The sequence below is a fragment of the Pseudopodoces humilis genome, chromosome 6 (assembly GCF_049639895.1).
Source record: "Pseudopodoces humilis isolate 2021_Gansu_Grassland_sample_001 chromosome 6, ASM4963989v1, whole genome shotgun sequence".
Classification (NCBI taxonomy): domain Eukaryota; kingdom Metazoa; phylum Chordata; class Aves; order Passeriformes; family Paridae; genus Pseudopodoces; species Pseudopodoces humilis.
This window is the reverse complement of record NC_142205.1, coordinates 23,661,592-23,681,744: the sequence shown is the minus strand read 5'-3', so window position 1 is coordinate 23,681,744 and position 20,153 is coordinate 23,661,592. Positions and strand designations below refer to the sequence as shown.

At 39.8% G+C, this 20,153-nt stretch overlaps 2 protein-coding genes across 2 annotated transcripts in view; both read right to left on the bottom strand.

Annotated features, from left to right (window-relative positions):
* The window catches only part of SLC30A9 (solute carrier family 30 member 9), a 32,082-nt gene extending 31,969 nt beyond the window's left edge, over positions 1-113 (bottom strand). The window contains exon 1 of the mRNA XM_014258721.2: positions 17-113. Within this exon, the coding sequence (XP_014114196.2) occupies positions 17-113 (97 nt within the window). The remainder of the gene's footprint in view (positions 1-16) is intronic.
* A 6,866-nt stretch (positions 114-6,979) lies between these two features.
* TMEM33 (transmembrane protein 33) lies at positions 6,980-19,521 on the bottom strand. The gene is made up of 8 exons (XM_005517751.3): positions 19,441-19,521; positions 19,285-19,349; positions 17,907-18,001; positions 17,299-17,486; positions 16,270-16,337; positions 15,375-15,508; positions 13,365-13,448; positions 6,980-11,984 (listed from the first exon to the last, which is right to left on the bottom strand). Exons 2-8 carry the CDS (start codon positions 19,339-19,341, stop codon positions 11,855-11,857), a joined length of 756 nt encoding a protein of 251 aa, XP_005517808.1. The 5' UTR covers positions 19,342-19,349; positions 19,441-19,521; the 3' UTR covers positions 6,980-11,854.
* Positions 19,522-20,153: the final 632 nt, after the last annotated feature.

Here is a 20,153-nt window from a genome sequence, read left to right as displayed (position 1 = left end):
GCCCCGCAGGACTCACCGTGGCAGGCGCGGGGCCGCGGCGCCGCCTGGCACCGTAGGTACAGGCGGTAGAGGCCACGGCAGCCCCGCCGCTGGGCGGCCAGGGCCGGCATCATGGCGGCGGCCGCTCGGCAGCGGCCGGCGGGCGGGCGGCGACTCGCATCGGCGGAGGCCGGCGCGGCTGCGGCGGAGCCCCGCTGGCCCCGGGCGGCGGCGGTGGCCGGAGGCCGGCGGTGGGCGGCGCCGCGGCACCCGGATGTGCGGGGGCACCGCCGGGCCGCCGCTGACTCACCCGCCCCGCCCGCCGCGCCTGCGCCGCCGCCGCGCCTGGCCCGAGGAGCGGGGCGGCTTCGCCCAGGGCTGGCGCTAGGGAGCGGCCCGGCCCCGGCGGAGGGCCCGGCCCCGGCGGAGGGCCCGCCCCGGGCGGAGGGCCCGGCCCCGGCGGAGGGCCCGGCCCCGGCGGAGGGCCCGGCCCCGGCGGAGGGCCCGGCCCCGGCGGAGGGCCCGGCCCCGGCGGAGGGCCCGGCCCCGGCGGAGGGCCCGGCCCCGGCGGAGGGCCCGGCCCCGGCGGAGGGCCCGGCCCGGCCCGGCGGAGGGCCCGGCCCCGGCCCCGGCGGAGGGCCCGGCCCCGGCGGAGGGCCCGGCCCCGGCGGAGGGCCCGGCCCCGGCGGAGGGCCCGGCCCCGGCTGCAGCACCTGCTCTGTTAGCAGCAGATTAATACATACGGGTACGTGTAACAAACGTACGTGCGTTAAGTTTCTTAGCACATGTGAAAACACATTAGAGAATTTTTTAATAGGGTCACAGAAATAATTAGGTTGAAAAGACCTCCGAGATCATCGAGTTCAACCTATGACCGAACACCACCTTGTCGATTAGACCATGGCACTATGAGCCACAGCCAGTCTTTTCTTGAGCACCTCCAGGGACGGTGGCTCCACCACCTGTCTGGACCGCCCATTCTAATGTCTAATGACCCTTTCTTTCTATGAAGAAATTCTTCCTGATGTCAAATCTAAGCTTCCCCTGGCACAGCTTGACTGTCTTCTCGTCCTGTCGCTCATTACCTGGGAGAAGAGGCCGACCCCCACCTGGCTAAAACCTCCTTTCAGGCAGTTGTAGGGAATGATAAGGTCTCCCCTGAGCCTCCTTTTCTCCCCAGCTCCTTCAAAAACACCCCACAACACTTGTGGTCCAGACCCTTCACGAGCTTCAGTGCCTTTCCCTGGAAATAGATAACGTTAAAGCATGTATTCTAAATCTGTTTGCATTATTTCTATACGAAAATATAGAAATTAGGCTCCACTAGCCTAAGCCATCCCCTAAAATGCGCTTCCCACATCAGTGCTGATAAAATAAGATTTTAAATGATGTCTTCCTTCAAGGAGAGTGCCATGTGGCTGATCCTGTGCTCCAGGGTTGTAAGGGCTGCCCGTACCCAGCTGTGACTCCTCCTGCCATACTCGCCTAGAGCCTGGCTCAGGACCATGCCTGTAATCAGTCCCACTGGCACTGTATTGCTCTTCTTTACAAAAGTTGTTTTTTTTTTTTCCAGTATAGCTTTGATACTTGTTTACATGACTGAGAAAATGTCTCAAGCTTCCTTGTCTTCCTTTGCACACTGGGAGGAACAAGGGAGCTCACCAGAAGTTAGCTTTACAGGGAATTTGGATAATTAATGTACCTGATAATCCACAAAGCATTTGATCATTGAGGAGAGTTATTATGGTGCCTGTCTTTAACATACATAATTAGATTTTAAAACAAAGTTTGCTGGCACATCTTTACCAGCTACCTAGTGAGCAGCATTGCCAAAACAAGTTTTCCTTGAAGCCCAGGGGAGGCAGATTGAAGTAAAATACTTCCACAGAATAATTAACACTCGTCTTCCCAGTAGTACAACTGCAGCCATACCAAATGAATCAGGAGTATTGCAGCAGATGCTGTATCATTAAGCACCAGATGTACAGCACTGAAGTTAAATACTAAATTGACTGTAAGTTGTAAAGTAGCACAGGTGAGGTCATTTCACCAATTTCAGTTGGAGTCTAACATGCAGCTGATGTATGTTTTGCTGGCTGCTTATTATTTTGGCAAGAGCCTAACAGTAAAAAACAAAACAAAGAAGTTAAGAGTTCCCTGTTTTTTTCCCCTGTGTAAAGATGTTTGAAAGCATATAGGAATTCTTGAAACATTTGTACCTGAAGAGTTGCTGCTATACTCTAGAAGAGATACTAAGTTTAGGTTTATTGTTTCCTCTCTAAAACCAACTCGAACCACTAACTATTTCACATTCTTTTATCCATCTGATTAACTGAATTCGTTTTCTCTGGTTTTGGCATTGAAAATATGAAACTGGAAGGAAAATAATAAAACTGGAATATGCTAGACAGATTAATAGATACTAACAATGTGGTGGTCAACCAGGATTCACAAAATCAGCTGCTGTGCATGACCCTTTATATTGACAAACACTGAAAACTGATGGAGACAAAGAGCGGGTAAAAGAGCATCAATAACAGCTTATTCTGCATGGGATAGCCAAGTACATAAAGCAATGGATAATGAATTACCAAGACTCCTGGCATGCAGCTGCAGCATCCTAAGAAAAAAAAATATCAGCCTTATTTATAAGCATCTCAACCGTTAGTTATCAATCACTAGCAATCAACAGAGAAACATCCTAAATTATATGGTATTTCAGGACATCCAAATTGGCTACTTTAAGCCTGTATTTCCTAAAATCAAGCTAGTAAAAAAAAAATTTAAATAGGTAAAATTTCATTCACATTCAAGTAGCTGAATGCTAAACTGATAAAAAATATTATTTCTACATACCATGCTTCTACATGGGCTTTTGTGCCATCTGAACCTCTGTCTAGGAGACCAATTGTGTGAAGATCTTGGTATGTTGCTCATAAGAGGGGGGAGACATGCTACCATGTCAGTCATTTCCTCAGGCCTCCTTTTGCAAAAACTCTAGAACCCTTTTTTATTCAGCATATTACCTTGCCTACAAAAATTATAAGGTTGCCTTACCAGGTCTTCAGGAAGAACAGGAACTATGTTTACAACCTTTTAAGATTTAGAACCTGTTTTATGGAGACACTTGAAAAGTTTACATAGAACTGCTTGTAGATCAAGAAAGAAAGGTGACTGGATTGAAATGCAGGCCTTTGAAAACTTTTTTTCCTCTTTCCTGTTTATTTAAAATAACTCAGTAACTGACTGTATTACTCAAGCTACAATAGTGCATCATGATGAAACTCTCCAGTAGAACTATCTAGAAAGAAATATGTGATATGTAAAGGCTAATAAGAAAGTAGGGATTTTAGGGTTCTTTGTATGAAAAGTGAAGTAATATTAAGCCAATCAAACTCATTAAATATTCCAAGTTCATACAGTGGATGGAAACTTGCAATGTCCCCAGATCTACCAGAAGAGCTGATGGTATTGACTATATTAATATAGTTTAAATTATTCTTCAGGATTCCCATCATATCCTGCCTTATAGGTCTCTCATACACCATAGTGAGGGGGGAAGAACTTTTGATTTTTGTACCTTTTATGATCCTACACATATACAGTTAACACAAAGCAGCTACATACCAATAGTACAAAAAAAATGTGAATAAATGAAGGGTCCAGTGACCCCAAACTGCCTTTAAGATGTTCAGGAGAATCATTTACATTCACAGAAAATAATACAGTATTTCATGGTGGGCAGGTACACAAGAGGAATGACTCTTCCAAAGCATGGAATGGTGAATCTTCAGAAGCTTGCATAACACCACTCTGAGTCATGCCAGTCTGTAAAGCTATTTCATGGTCACTGGGTCAAAGATCTACATAAACTAAAAGTAAATATTTTCATTTCCAGCACATGGGTAAGTGTTTTCAGTTATTCACACGCAGTTCATTCACCTGAACATCAGCAGTCATCTGCATTTTTTAAACTGGGGGCAGCAGTCCTCAACAAGCAGCAGCAGCTTTGACTGCCAAAGGACAATAAATCATGAAAAGGCATTATTCTCCTGAGAAATTTAAATGGAAAATTACTTTCCTGTAGCAAACAGACTCGGCAGAAGCACATTACATTACTAGAATTTTTAGCTTCATAGTTGCAAATCAGCCACTAGAGGTCAGTGGTTTGGAATAAAATTAGCACATGGAGAGAGAATTCAATTTCATTTCATATGGTCAAATCATAAATCAAATAAAATTCCCAGCCTCTGAGTAAGGAAAAAGGACTCTTAAGGTTAGCAGCACTTACCTTCATCCAAAAGCAAGAAAGCTAGCTTAAAATTCTTAAAAACAATACTAGGTACATAATCCGTAAAGTACTGAAACAACTCTACTGTAATATACAGACATGTATAAGAACACAGGACTGGAGAAAGCTTCTTGCATCATCAGCTCCAGTCTCTTGCTACTCCACTAGTCCTATAATTTCTCACATGAATCAAGCAAGGACCAGCTCAAATGTAGCTTGATTCTTTTGCTCGTAAGAAAAAAAACCAAGAATTACAAGAATGTGAAATAAGCTCAATTAGTACTTTTGAAGTGCACAAAGGCATTATATTAGAAACACCTGTGCAGTGCAGGAATCTTCTTTAACAACTATTTCCCTTACAAATGTGTAACACTCTGCAAAGAGAGAAGGCTGCCAGAGGACAGGAAGAGGCTGTTTCATCATGAAGTGTGAAGTGTATTACCATTTCCAAAAAGGGGAAAAAACCCCTCAAAGTATTACATCTTATTTAGTAATTTATCAACTGCTCCAACTATATATACACATGATCCATTCACAATACATCCATATTAATGCAACTGAATGTCTTGCCTCTGCCCCAGAGTGATGGTAAAAAATTTGAAATAATTAGAAATATGAATAGAGCCATTGGATGCTAAAACACATGCACGCTGAACTTGATGCTTGTTGCTGTAGTTTTCTAAGGTTTCAATATTCCTCCGTATTATACTTACACAGTTGAAAATGCCACTAGACATATGAAATGTCAGAAAGTCAACCTCAGATTTCCATGTACCATTACAAAAGCTTTTCATTCATGGCTTTGATTTAAACTTTATCACTGAAAGGATTCACAATTATTTTTGTTGTGCTTTTGTCAGAATCTAACTGAAGTTGTTGAAAGGGATTGTAGTATGGAGATACTTGTTTGGTGAGATTTTCTAGATTAAAAAAAATTAAAAAATATTAAAAAAAATACTAAGTTACAAATATCATGTTCTAAGCAAACACACATCAGGACAAAGCCTCACGAGTTGCACATACAAGGTCTTCCCCCAGATTGCCATGAAAAAAATACAGCAAAGCAACATGGAAAGAGAAAAGAAAAAAAAAAAAAAAAAAAGCCAAGAACACTGGATTATTTCTTTCTTTGCTTTTTCATTGCAGAACTTTCAAGCATAATAGAGAAGAACACAATTCCACTGCAGCTGTTTTCCATTTTAAGTAAAACAAGATTAGACTTTCAGCTCCTGTCCAGTGTGGCTATTTCAACAGTATTTTAATGGAGAATAAACTATACATAATTTACAGCTTGAAAATTCAAGAACTATCCAGAGGATACTGATGGCATGAAACCATGAATGGTGAAATGGGGTTTGTGAAAGCAACAGAGCACCCAGTAGGATTTCTAGACATCTTTGTATCACAGAACTGGTGTCTCTTGGAGTGTCCTGTGTAGGGCCAGGAGCTGGACTTGCTGATCCTGACTGGTCCTTTCCAGTTCAGTATATTCTATGATTTTCTGTGTTCTCATTATTTTTCTCCCCATTCTTTTACTTTCTTTTGCTATTGCATTTCTACCTTCATGAAAACTATACTTGATATTGCTTTAAGTCCTACAGATAACCTAGTCCTGCACCCTTTACAATTTCTGATTTTCAGCTTAGTTTTCCTGTGAAATACCTGAATTGATCCATCTTCATCTAACATGCCTTTAACACTGGCAAAGGAACATGAGTGAATATTCATAGGGACACATATAACAAATGAAAATACCATGATCTGCACTTGTTCCTGGAAAGCAGTTTCCTCACACCAGACAGGAGTCTGGACTGTAACAACACTCACCTCACAAGCATGTTTTCATGGTGAGATGCATGGAAGCTGTGATAAAGATGAACTCAAAGTAAGAACAAAGTTTTTTTGTGGCTCCTCAAAATACAATCCACACTACTGTTTTCACAAAACCCCAGTTGTATGGTGGTAGCCTGATGTGGTAGGATAAAGCCCATCTGGTTGGCACTTGGGTTGAACAGAAGTCACTTATTAACTGTGCCATCACCAACGAGCTAAGCCTAGCCCACAAGAAGAGAGTAACATAAGGTCACATTATTAAAAACACTGGTTCACAATTTTGCTTAGTAGTTTCTAGTTTAGTAAATTATTATTATTCGGACAAAATTCCAAGTAATTCAGCAGTTACTACAACTCATTCTCAGTTCAGTAGTGGCACCTACTTAGGTAGTAGGATGTAATCATAGTCTCAAAGTAACCTGTCTTAAAATTAAAAGGACGGAACTTTTGCCAAAACACAGGTGTACAATTTTCTCTGCTAACACCTGCACTGAAAATATGGCAGTAAACTGGGCACATAGGTAGATTTTTTCCACAGGACTTGATATTACCTATTCCAGATATAAAACTTCCAATGAATTAAAGGCAGGGATCAGCTCTTTTTGTTTTGATATACACCTCAATCTTCCTGCTTCTCTAGTAAATGAGGTGCTGCAGTAGCTCACTGTATTCTGCACTATTCTAAACACATACACAAAAAAACAATGCCCAATATGCACCTAGAACACTTAACACAAAGCTGTTGGTCAGTAACTCAAACTCACTCAAGAGATTTGAACTTAAGTAAGTGCTGTTTTGCAACACACACTGGTAACATTTAAAATCCAGAAAAAAATACACCATTTGATTTCAAGAACATCGACAAAACAATAGGTATCAGTACAGAAAACTATTTAATTTGTTTCAAAATAAATATTTGACATACAAAGCACATACAGTGAAAAAGGGTCACAATAAATTACAAATGGAGATACTTGCTCATTCACTGAGAGAAGCCCTTGGTATTTCCTAATTTCATACCATCAAATTTGTCATTCTTGCTGATTTAAGCACAGCACTGAACAAATATGGATCCCAATGCTTTCTTTCACAGGTACTGGTATGGATAATTTACTGCAGTGATCCAATTTGAAAATCAGTAGGGACCAGTAAATCGCTGCATAAAAGAAAGAGCGAATGAGGAGCTTTTTCTTTAGTGTCAGCAGCCTGCGATTATTATGTTTATTACATTTTCTTGAAAGGGCTTCACATTTTCTCAAATATGCAGGAGAACTATATTTCCCCTCTGAGCCCTTACATTACCATTTTGTGCCTCAGTCCTTGAATACAAGTAAAAGATGAATTTTTCAATTAATTTTAAAAGTTTATACCATCTGGATGGCACAGAATTAAGCAATGAAAGTCCCCTACCTGCACAACATCTGCCATTACCACAGAGCTAGCTTCTGCAGAGAAGTTAAAAAGGAATGCTGGGATTTTATGAGAAAGATTTTTGAATCCACATTCAAGATTAAATTCTATTGCATTATCCATACTGATGTATTTCCATATTTGAAATAAAGAATTGCTTATGGTTCTGTCCTTAAAAGGTGATTTAAAAGAACAAGGTCTGACTGTTCCTGTGACTTTAAGAAAATTATAGCACTATTGAAGTTACAATACAAAGATACACTAACCAATTTCAGTCTATATATAACCACAAATAGGTGTACCACAGCAATTAAAAATTATTGACAATTAAAACAGATTAGCATACCCAATACCATCTAGCATGTTAAATGCTTGGGATCTTACTCTTGCAATTTTTTTTGTCAGAGATGATGATACAAGGGCCACACCTAGCATTGTACGTGAAGATCAATTTTTTTTTGACACCACTTTAAAAGAACATGTTGTTCTAGCACAATGCCTTCTAAACCCTTATTCTGAGCACTGTAAGGTACAGCACTTTTTATCTGAGCACTGTAAGATACAGTACTTTTTGAAGTTTTTAAGACCACAGTTACAATAATTTTAGGAGCAGGACTAACAAGTCATATGTAGAGTAGAAACAAATCAGTTTAATCTGGGCACTTGTCCAACTCTTATTTTCTATTTCCTGCTCTGCCAGAAATTTTACATCCACTCAGGCAAGTGCTCTTTCCTTCCATGTCTCCATTCCTGTCTATAAAATGGGTAAGAACTTCCTTAATAAACATGGCACCTGTACAGCAGATGTTGCAATACAGGTGCCTAACAATAAAAGGGTCAGACACAGACTGTACATCATAATTTGCTACGTTATTTGTTTGGACAGTACTATCACATACATAGTTAGCAGCTCAAAAACTGTTGGAAGAAACAGTGGCTCATAATTATAATAATTTTTATTTAAATCCTTAAAACATTAACAAATATTGCTCCACTTAAACACCCACCAAAGAAGGGAGCAAAACATAAAACTGACAGCACGGAAATGACAATATACATATAATAAAGGAGAGGATGGATGTATTTTGGTGAGTTACTTCACGTGTAAGAAATCCTAACCAGCACTAGCTATTCAAACAGACCCAATGGCTCCTGATACTTTATCTACAGATGAAAACAGACAAGTGTTAAACTGGAGCACCACTTCTTCAGAAAAGCTTGCACAGAGCAAGGGGTTGGTACAGCACTTAACTTATGAAAGCTAAGACGACAAAAAGCAATGAGCAGTGTGATTTATACCAGTGGAAACAGTTATCACATTAGGTAGGAAACCTTTCAGTAATACAAAAACTCTTCTGCTTCATTTTGGGATTGGCAGGCACTTTATGGTCAGTTCCAAAATTTCTCTACAATCACAGACTTCTGTCACAGCCTCTGCATCACAGCTAGCTGTTGACAGCATAGCAGCATGAACATAGAGCTCTCATCACCAAAAAAAACAAACTCAAACTATCAGGATACAACAAGCATTTTACATTTAATTTAATCATTAGAATAGAAACAGTCACAAACTGCGGTGAGGAAGCAGGCTCAAGGATAGAATGTTTTTGCCAGCATTGAGGAAACTCAGTGTTATCACTTAGGCAGCTGAAAGGCTCCAGTAAAAATCAAAGTTGATGCAGAGCACAGGTCAGTTGCCCTGTTTATTGACTTGAACATTATTATTACAACATTGTTCCATGTTTTCTCAGCACATCAGAGAAATAAGTTTTACCAGGCCACAAGCTGCTAATTTGTCAAGCAAAGCCAAGAGTATGCTACTGGCCAAACCAAATCAAATCCCTTTTATGAAATTCCCTCCTCTTGGTCCATTTTCAAGACTTAATAGAAAGAGATAAATTTAGTATCCACATCTAAATTCTACTTCATAGCACTGTCTTCCAACTCTTTACTCACAGCATTGTCATTCACTTAGTCCTTTTAATCCTCCTCCTGCATTCATTGGGTTGGATCTCTACTTAGCATCCTTCAGTTAGAGCTACATTACATTGGATCCAGTTCAGACTCATCTCTAATTTTGTAACATCATACAATTAAGGAACAGTAGAATGCACCCATAACAGTAGACCACAAAAATTTTCTCAGAAGTAACATCTTGTTTTGCTTACAGTAATTACAGATTTATTTGCCTTCCACTCCCAGTATGAGGGATCAACTTAGATGACCGAATTCATTTTTAAATTGCAGTGGTGCAAACAGCTGAAGAGAACCTGATGTTACCATTCAAAAAACACATCATACAACATGACAGACGGTCTAGAATCATGCTGAAGACCTGAAACAGTAATAAGTAGGTCTAGGTTTTTTTCTCTGATTAGATATTATTGTTGTAGTGCTTATTCTTGGGTCAGATTTTGAAGGAAAGGGCCATAAATTTTTGCACTTTAGAAGGCAAAAATTCCCTATCAAATAATTTAGAAATGCACAAGGCATTATATATCCCAATTCAGAAGCAGCAGTGGGAATATAAGAACATGTACGCATACACACAGGACAGCATTCTGCTCAACTTCCAAGTTCAAGCATCAATAAGTTGTGTTAAAGAGAGAAAATGAGCCTGAAGAGCCTAGCAAGTTACATTTAACACTCTTTTTATTGTAGTAGAAATTTTTGTTTTTATAAAATCCTCAAATTACAGGATATACACATATAATCAATCTCATTGCAAGTCTTTAGCAGCTGTAGAGCATTAACTGCATGCAGTTGCTTCTGCAGTGTGCAAGTATTCTATAAATAGCTAATCATGTTCAGAGAGCAAGACAAGTAGTCAAAGAATATCATATTCAATTACCAACTAGTTCATCAGTACCAAGAGGTTGAGCAAAAAAATGAAATAAGTTTATAAATACATGGCTCTGATCTAAAAACTAATACAACTGGAATGTTGGAATGATATCCATATCACAAACAAGATAACTCAATAGTTACAGGAAAATACTTTGCTTCAAGACTATTTTTGAAAGATTTTCTCATAAAGTTTCTCTGACCATGGAAGAATAGTTAAGTTCAGTGCTACAGAAGTTTACAAAAGGCCAATGAGAGCTCTTTATGCAATTAGAATACTAGCATTAACTACAGAAAATTCAGCTAATATTTTGCCTTGAGTTTCTGGAAAAAAGTTGTGTTCAGAGAGATCGCATTATTTTTCCATGACCTATCCTTCAGCTGCTGGGTAAATGCATTATCAGTGTAATTAATTTATGCACTTAATTTAATATTCACTTTTGTAGCCATGACACTGGCTTCAGATCAGTCATCAGATGGATTTATGCCAAGAAATACTACACCCATTTGTTTCAGAAGCTGCCTAAACAGGTGTGATTCTTTATGCAAATTTCCTATCACAATGAGGGCCTCAGAAACTGGAATAACAATTTATACAGAGCTACCTACAGATTAATTTTCTAAAAAGCTAACATGCTTGAATTACTGCAGTCTCATATTTGTGTGGACACAAGAACAAATCTGCACTGACTTTGCAAAAGTTACTTCAATAACATTGATTAGTTCATTTGAGACATGGTTAAAAGTTTAAGCATTGCATCTTTGTCTGAAAATCCTACAGGTCAGCAGTTTGGCTTGGTAAAACAACTCGTTATGACAAGAAAACTGCACAGCATTTTCTGTGATCAGTCTTGGTATTTCTTCCAACAGTGTAATGTAAGATCATGTCACAAGGTAGAAACATGGGAGAGTTATTTTTAAGTATTATTAATAAAAATAGCCTCTCCTTCAGAAAGGAGTGTTATCTCTGTTAGCTTGATAGAGTTTAATCCCTTGTGTTAACTTCAAAGTGGGCTGTATTTCTACACTGAGTAAACTGGACAAAACAGTTCTAACAGATACATTTAGTAAGCAGAAGAATACTGTCCAAGTGTACTGCATAGGTATGCGTATCAACTGCTATCCACTGGAGACACCCTAAATTAACTATAGTTCCAACTAACATAAACCTACTGAGCACAGATCTCTTATTATAAGTTTCAATCAATCTCAAACAATCCTTGATTTAAATAAACAAAACAAAACAACAAATTTGTATGATGGGGCACATTTTAGGTAGGATGTAGCTACTTTTCTCATCAATTAACAATACAGCACGGTTAATTTAAGTTTCTATTGTTTGTTTTTGATATGCTAAATTTCATATATCTCCAAGAAAAGCATATATGTATTTTTATACAGCCTGGAGTGAGATCAGTGTAAAACCAGGAATTTCCAATCATCAGCAGAAGTGCCAGCTGCTCATAATGTTCACAAAACACGAGTGCCTGAATTTGGCTATGCAACAGTTGGTGCCAATCTGCTTATAAAGGAAATGCCACTGAGGCATAGTCTTCTTACAAAAACAGGGCACGAAGGCTTCGTTATTAAGTGTTCAACAACGATCCTGAGCTCGGTGAAGAGAATCCTGAAAAATCAGATTTAAAGACAGTTTTAAAATCCTACAGCATTTATCAGAAGTATTAAATATATATCTTTTTCATTCACTTCTTTTCTCAATATCACACTCACATACACATTTTAAGTTAAATTCTTTAGACAAACTCAGTGCTCCTTCCAAGAGCTTCAGAATTCTTGACTTTTAAACATTAACATTTTAACTAATTTTATATCCATCTTCAGCTGGAAGTTACTGAACTAGAGACAGCAGAAAAACTCTACCTTCAAGCAAAAAAAAAACCAAAGAAAAGAAAAATACTATAAAGGCTACAGAACCACTATAAAGAAGAGAAAAAAAAAATAATGCTTTATCACAAACAGTGTAAGGAGGTAGGAAGCTATTGTGTTTGCGCTACCTCTTGGCAATATGCAAGAACCCTTCTGTAGTGCACTGCAGAAGCAACTCTTAGGAGACAAACATGAGAAACAAAATCCTCATCACCACTTTCCCTTAAAACTACAAAAATGCCAGCAGAACATTTTGGATAAACTAGTTCTACTGCACTAGTCAATTTTAGTATTGCACAGCTTAAATTATTTTTAGATACTGAAGTAGTAAAGCAACTTCATAGATGTTGTTGCTGTTGTCAAAAATAAAGGTATGTAGTAGGATGGAACAATTGATTTCTTGCCAAAATAGGGAATAGAAAATACACTTAAGCTTATGGTTCTCACACCTGTCTTTGCATAACATGGCTGCCAAAGCCACTTTCTTGCACTCTAGCAAGCCATTTTCTGATCGAGTAGACTGGAAAGTTTGTTCACAAAATCTTATGCTACGCAATGGTCGTAAGAAAACTTCTGAGAAAGCACTCACCTGCTCATTGGAATATTCATGATTTCAAAGTCTGAAGCAGTAATATTGGCTTGACCAACTTTCAAAATCAGTAAGGTTCTATTTCAAATACAATTAGCCTTATTTATGAATTTAAAAAAGGTAATGAACATGTTTAAGATCATCCACAGGATTTCTTTTTCAATATTACACAAGTTTTTGAGTGCCTATTCATATTTGGGCTTAGCCTCAGATGCACCTAGAATCTAAAACTAAGGATATCTCTCTGATAAGGAAGACCTTCTTCTCCCAAAGTGTAGTTTTAACTAAAAAAGCATGTTCTGAAAGCTCCTATTCAAGAATGGTGGTACATTTCTGATCACTTATATCAAATAAATCTAACCTTTAACCAGCCAGGGTTTTATTTAGTGTATTAGGTGTATTTCACATTCTAAAGTTGCCATTTGCAGATGTAGTATTACGAGTTCTGCATTCATTTTAGAATGAAAAGTTTCTGAGTACCTAAGCACCATGCAGTTAAACACTAACTTCCAAAATCAATTTAGTACTTACCGACAGTACGGGTTTCGCCGAGAAGAGTAGCGTAATGTAAGAAATCTATAGTAAATGAATGGCTGGAGCAGACTCCCTTGTCCACTGAAAAAGAATAGTTCAGTAGAGCTTATTAAGTGACAAAAAAACCAAACAAAACACCAAAACAAGGAATTTTTCTAAGAAAAACAAGCAAACTACTTGCGCTCAAAAAAAAGCTAGATTTGGGTTACATCGGTTCAGAACATCTAGATCTGACAAGAAAAAATACCTAACTATACACTTAAAAATGCAGAAACATTACAGAATAAAACTGCTCAATGAAACAGTTACAGAAATGCTGTTCTTGTATTGATTTTATATTTATGAAGTGTTTTTATATGCAAAGAATCACAGGAATGATGGTGGACGTGTTCCAAAGCAAGAAAACACTTGTTGGTCAAGCCCAGAAACTGTCTGACGTAAGTAGTCCAGTTACAGTGACCCTGCTCAATCTAATTGCAGCACTTTGAAACATCTGGACCATATTTCTAGCATCTTTTTCAAAACTTCTCAGAACACACTGCAGACAATTACAGATGTATAATGAGACTTTAATGCCAAGCTAATACCCAGTTATTTCAGTTACAGTGAAATTGGGCTTTGGTGTTTCACAAAACTGCTGTTTGACACGGCTGTGCTGTGAAATAATGGAAACAGAGCACACAAACCATACACAACAAAGCACAGAAAAGCCCTAGGTTTTAGCGACTGAAGCCACTTGAAATAACACATTATTTAAAAATTATGTTTGAATTTAAACATGATGGTAAGTTCCAGTAAGTAGAACTCCTTCAAGTATTAGCAGCATCTTTACCCAGAAGAAAAATATGTGAAAAGTGAAAATGAAATGAAAATGAGTTACAGAAGGGAAGAAAGAGGAAATCTTGAAACCTGTGCAGTATTGATAAACAATGTAATACGCTACAACGTTTAAAGAACAAAATCTCGCAATAGCTGCATTTAACAATCAAATTATTTTTAAGTTTGGAATATGACCTTTTACAAGCTTCGGTATCTACCAGATGGCATATCAAGTAGCAACATTTCACATAATAAATTCTTCACAGAGAGGCAAAAGAAAAAAAAAACAAACTATCCTAAGTTCAAAACACCTGAAAGTTTCAGATACTGGATAGAGCCTATCTGTCAGCTGGTAAGTGATCTCTGATGAAATGCAATCCTTGAGGGCTGAAGCATTGAAATGTTTAGCTAATATATCAAAAGACAAAGACAACTTATGCATCCTATCCAAGAAGGTAAAGCCTCCCTTCTATGGCTTATGAGAACACTCAAGACAAATGTCCCCACTATGCTCTAACTTGTATAGAAGAAAGGCTGCATTCCCCGTCCAAATATTAAAAGGCAATGACCCAAACTTCTGTGACTGGCAGGTCATTATGCCTATACAACTTCAGTAGGATTCCAACATGTTCAAGATCCCTAAAGTGATTCAACAGGCTGCACAGCAGGCAAAATAAAATGGAATTAAAAAACCCCAGAAGGATCACTTCTCAGAAGCAGCATAGGAGAGAATGCAACCTACTCCTGCTTGTGTGCTTATGCTCACTTTTTGCATAATGAAACATTACCATTTAAATTTCAGGAATCAAATTGTCAAAAATATGACTTCATTTTCAGTGAAGCTGAAGATCTTAGTATTCTCCTAAAATAACCAAAATTAAACTTACTGAACAATGTACTGATAGAAATGTAGGCGAATTAGTTTCAAGCCTGAAAAACTGCCATGTGACTTATCACCCACGCTATGAAAGGGAAGGTTTTTTGGTGCTCAGTTACATCATAGCGAATGCCTTTTGATGTCAGGGTGCACCAACTTATGAAGCCTAAGAATCACTTAAACTTTATTTTAAATTCAAGCCTTGGTCAGCGAGAACCAGACAAACGGAATGATCTACAGAGAACTCATTTGCAAAAAACAGTCTTGTGCAGCAAGTTTCTAATTATTTAAATATTAATCATAATTCCTACCTGAAGAGCATAAAAACTGTAGCGGGCATCAGGAAAATTTCATTGCAAGCAATGAATTTTAGAATATTCTGTTGATTAGCATTCAGTTTCTCTAGGAGATTTCTCAAAAAGGGCAAACTATTTGAACTTCGTGCCTTTAAAGAAGAAAATAATTGTTTACAGAAAACATAAAAGTTACACCTGTCTTCATTAGCACACAGAAAACAAAACACAAACAAATGCTATTTACCACCCATTTCAACATTTTAAGACTTCATCAGTTTTGAGATTAATATCCTAAGGAAAACTACTGCAGGCTTGGAACTCCATAATCTACAGAGTTCAACTAAAAGCATCAGATGTTGCAATTCCCTCATTTTAGGTTCAACCGCACAGAGACAGCCACGAGCCTTGTTCAGTCCACCAGAAGGAAATGCCCACGACAGCAAGACAGCCCAGTTAGGAACACCAAAGCCTGGAGATACGTTAAGATGCACAAGGCAGTGCACTAAGCAGCAAGTCCAACTGACAAGTATTTTGCTTGCTAGTCTCATCCTGTACTTTGTTACTTTACTACTGAAATGGAACAATAAAATTCACAGGCTATGGTTTAGCTCAGAAAAGACACTTCTTAAGTTTCAGCTTTACTGTTCCACAGATTTTGTTTCCTTCAGAGAAAAGCATTTGAAGAAAAATAGTGTCAACTCCAACATATCCCACAGCAGGGAAAAAAAAACCCACAAAAAACAACCAACCCAAAGAAGTCTTCTCAAATTCTGTGCTGAGATTCCATACCACATACTCTAATTCCTCTAGTGCAGCCAAAGAAAACCAAACCAGAGCTGCAACTTAAACCTGTTTATAAACCCCAAGAATACCAACTGTATTAATTGTAACATATACATATCATACTTACATCAAGAACCTTCTTTGTGTATGTGGCAGCATGAAGCAAAGAGAACAGCAGAACTGGAAAAATACTCACTGAAGCAAGACATAAGGAAAATTACAGGCTGTGCAAGTGCTTCATTTCTCCATGATGTTATACTACACCAGTCATAGCTTGATAGCTCTTTGCAAAAGTTTGGCTGGAATAACCTATACTGGATGAAGATATGTGTAAGTCTAAGACCTGTATTTATAGCTCTTCTTTTTGCTTCTTACACCTCTTTGCTATGTGTTTTTATTTACTTCAAAATATGGGTGTCTGCAAGTATGTAAAAGTATAACATTAGACACCAGTGCACATCTACTGAAATGTGTTCTCTCTGCACAGAAGGCACATGAGCTTACTACTCAAAACCACTTAAATGCATGTAGTCATATTTTTTGTTAAAAGATGCTACAAAATTAATTTCTTTACCAAAGAACATGCAGTTGTCAGCCATTCCGATTTTACAGAGCAAGAATTTAGACATTTCTCTGCCAGAAGGATTTCAAGATAGGACATTAAGCATACATATTGTGGCATAAAGTAATGTCAGCTCTGACGTGTCACTTTTGACAATCCACAGGAGCGTATTTTGCAGACTTTATCGGTTTGATAACAACTTACCTGAGAAAGTTACTACTGAATAATTCTCTCTCTACATGATGAATGTCTGCTACAGTGAGAAGACATGTATAAACCCTGTACTGGCAATAAATGAAAATTACCAACTTCTCCAAATATCACTGGAGGCTGGTTATAAAATCCATCAAACTTAAGCCTGAAAAAAAAAAAATCTAAGTAGCCAGAGAATGCAGTGCACTAATTATAGAGCTGATTAAACTGAATATGGATCAATCAACGTAAGCCTCTCATATTTTACACAGAGTATGTTCTATAAATAGCAAACATCTAACTAGTTCAAACTAGTTTTTCAAATCATGGCAAAGGTGATGACAAGAACGATGTTTTTAATATATTTAAAAACATTACCAGGATGACACAAGAAAAGGATACTTGTAACAGGGTAGGAATTCACAAAGATAAGGGAGTACAACAGGTAATGGCAGCTGTCCTCCAGCAAGGCCTGGGCCAGAAACACCCTGCTAAGCTGGAAGTGCGGTAGCCTTTGGTGTAGTCGGAGGGCACTGGTAAGAGCATTTGCCAGCAAGGCACGCTGATAAAAGCTTGCTGCTTCATGCAACCTGCAAATCATCAGAGGAGATGTTACCATGTGAACCAAGCTCAGAAGTCTGCTACCCTCGAGAATTGCATCATAACTGAACAATACCTGATTTATTTCTATTATTGTACTAAAGCACTATTGCCAAAAAATAACTCAGGTACTGTTTAACACTGACTTTACTGCAGGTGCCTAAGACAACTCAATATAATACTCCATTTACACACAAAAACATGCATTTACCACTACTTTATATTTGTTCAATACATTTTCCAAACAGATCTACAAGTGTTTTAAACCAATCTAAAATCTGTAAGCTATTCTGACAAAAAGTACCCAAGCAAGCTAAATAACAGCAATTTACCTTACATGAAAAAACAATTCTATGCAAAGGAAATCTAGAATCTAATCTAATGCTATTTTACAATATTACAGTACATACCCTAGTAGAGGCAGCACAAATAAAGCTGAGCAGTAAACCGTGAACAAGCGGGAAATCCACATTGCTGTATCCAACTTGTTAGCCATCAGAAATTGCTATATTGGAAAAAAAAAAAAAAAGAAAAAAAAAAAGACCAGCCCAAACAGAAGTTGGTATCTTAATAGTTGCATACAATGAACTTCTTCCCAACCCTATTAAATTGCAAGTCTTTCTCCAACCTCAAATATAAGTTTGAAATTAAGCTTGAAGCAGAAAGTTGTGGGGTTTTTTTTTCTGTAATACTTGGCTCATATGATGTTACTAGCCAGATCAAAAATAGGTCAGCTTCCTCAAAACCAAGAGGCTCCTTTGTAAATTACAATCAAACACAAATATAGTGGTAAGAACTTCTAGAAAAATAGTTTTTCTATCCAAACACACCTCACTAAACAGTCAGCTTCACAAATGTTATCATGTAGGATCTCTAGACCTTACTAACTTTTCCTTCAAGGTTTCTTTTGGAATACACTGCACACACCTGGGGCTAAATCTCCACAATTCTTAGTGAGGGGGAAAAATATAGGGTCAGTTAAAGTTAGCATAACTACCTTACAAGGAAAATGGCATCGTTTGATTGTTTGAAAAAGTAGAAAACTTTTCACAGTAATCCTGCACCACTGTTGTTGTTTAGCTCTCCCTAACCACAGCCCTCCTCAGTCTTGATATAACCAAAGTGCCAGAAAGGCTCTAATGAAACACAGAATGCTTTTGGCTATGTGTGCATCAGAGTCAAAACAATAACCTCCTTCCATCTGAAACAGTTCATATTTTTTTCCAAATTTGGACCAGCTTTTGAAGATTCCTCTTTTCCTCTATATTCCTTCATCTCTATAGAAATGACCAGAAACCTATAAGCAGTTTCATAATATAATTTTGTACCTTACTCGCACAAAACAACTACAGAAATGGCATGAAGCTGTGTCAAGGCTAGATTAGATTTACGGAAAAAGGTTTTTCACCCAGAGGGTGGCTGGGCACTGGAACAGGCTCCCCAGGGCAGTGGTCACAGCACCAAGCCTGGCAAAGCTCAAGCGTCTGGACAATGCTCTCAGGCACATGGCGTGACTTCTGCGGTGTCCTATGTAGGACACGTTGGACTCGATGATTCCTGTGAATTCTTGTGATGATTTTCCCTATGCTACCACACGGAATCACTTTCAATTCAGCCATTTTCAAGAGCAGCGGCACACGAACAGCAGGCTTTCAATCGGAAACGAGAGCCGCTCAGCCCTGCCCGCACCAGGGCGAGCTGTGCCTCGCTGTCATTGAAGCAGGACCCCCCATCCGTCAGAGCAGCACCGCGGCCGGCCCGGGCCCCCCGGGCCCGGGAGCTCCTTACCACGGCTCCGCCGCCGGCCCCGCCTGGCATGGGCCCGTTCTGCGTGGAGTCCGCCATGGCCGCACCTGCGGGGAGAGAAGCGCCTCAGTTTGTGCCACACGGGCGGCCGCGGCCCCCGCCTCCCGAGCTCCCGCTCCCCGCCCGGCCGCGACCCACCGCAAGCGCCACACCGCGCAGGGAACACGCTCCGGCGGACCCGCGCTCCCGGATGCGGCCGGACGCCACTTCCCGCGGGCCGCGGGCTGCCGGGCAATGTAGGCGGTGACTGGGATGTTCCCGGCGGCGCTGGGGGGCGGTGCGGGGATGGCCCGGCCGCGGATCTGCGGCTGCGGGGCGAGCCCGCCGGGCGGGGCGCTGGTCCCTTCCCCGCTGTCCACACATCAGGTGCTCAGCTCCGTCTGTGGGGCTTGTTCAGGGACACTTGCGTGTGGTGACAGCAACAGCGACAGTATTAATGCTCGCTGCGGCCCCAGCTGGGGGAGTGTTCGCTCTCTGAGGGCCGGCTGGATTTCCAGGGCTCTGGGTTTCCACGGCGACCTGGCGAAGCTGAGTGCTGTGCATCCTCAGTATAGCGGGAATCGTAGGGTCACAGGGCCCGTGCAGGGCGCTCCGCAGTTCCCGGTGCTGCGGTGGCCTGCTGCTGTCACACAGAAACGGTGCAAGGTTGTGTCCCTGTGTTTTAGTGTCATTGGTTCCCTATAACGTAACAAGGCGGGGGGGGGAAACCCAAAAACGCGCCTCTTCAAAGCCACGTGGGCCTAAAGACTCTCAGAGGTATTGTTTAAATGCAGGATTTTTGAAACAAGTTTCTAAAATCTTTGGGCAATGATCATCAAACCATAAAGTTAAGAGAGCTTTACTCAAATATA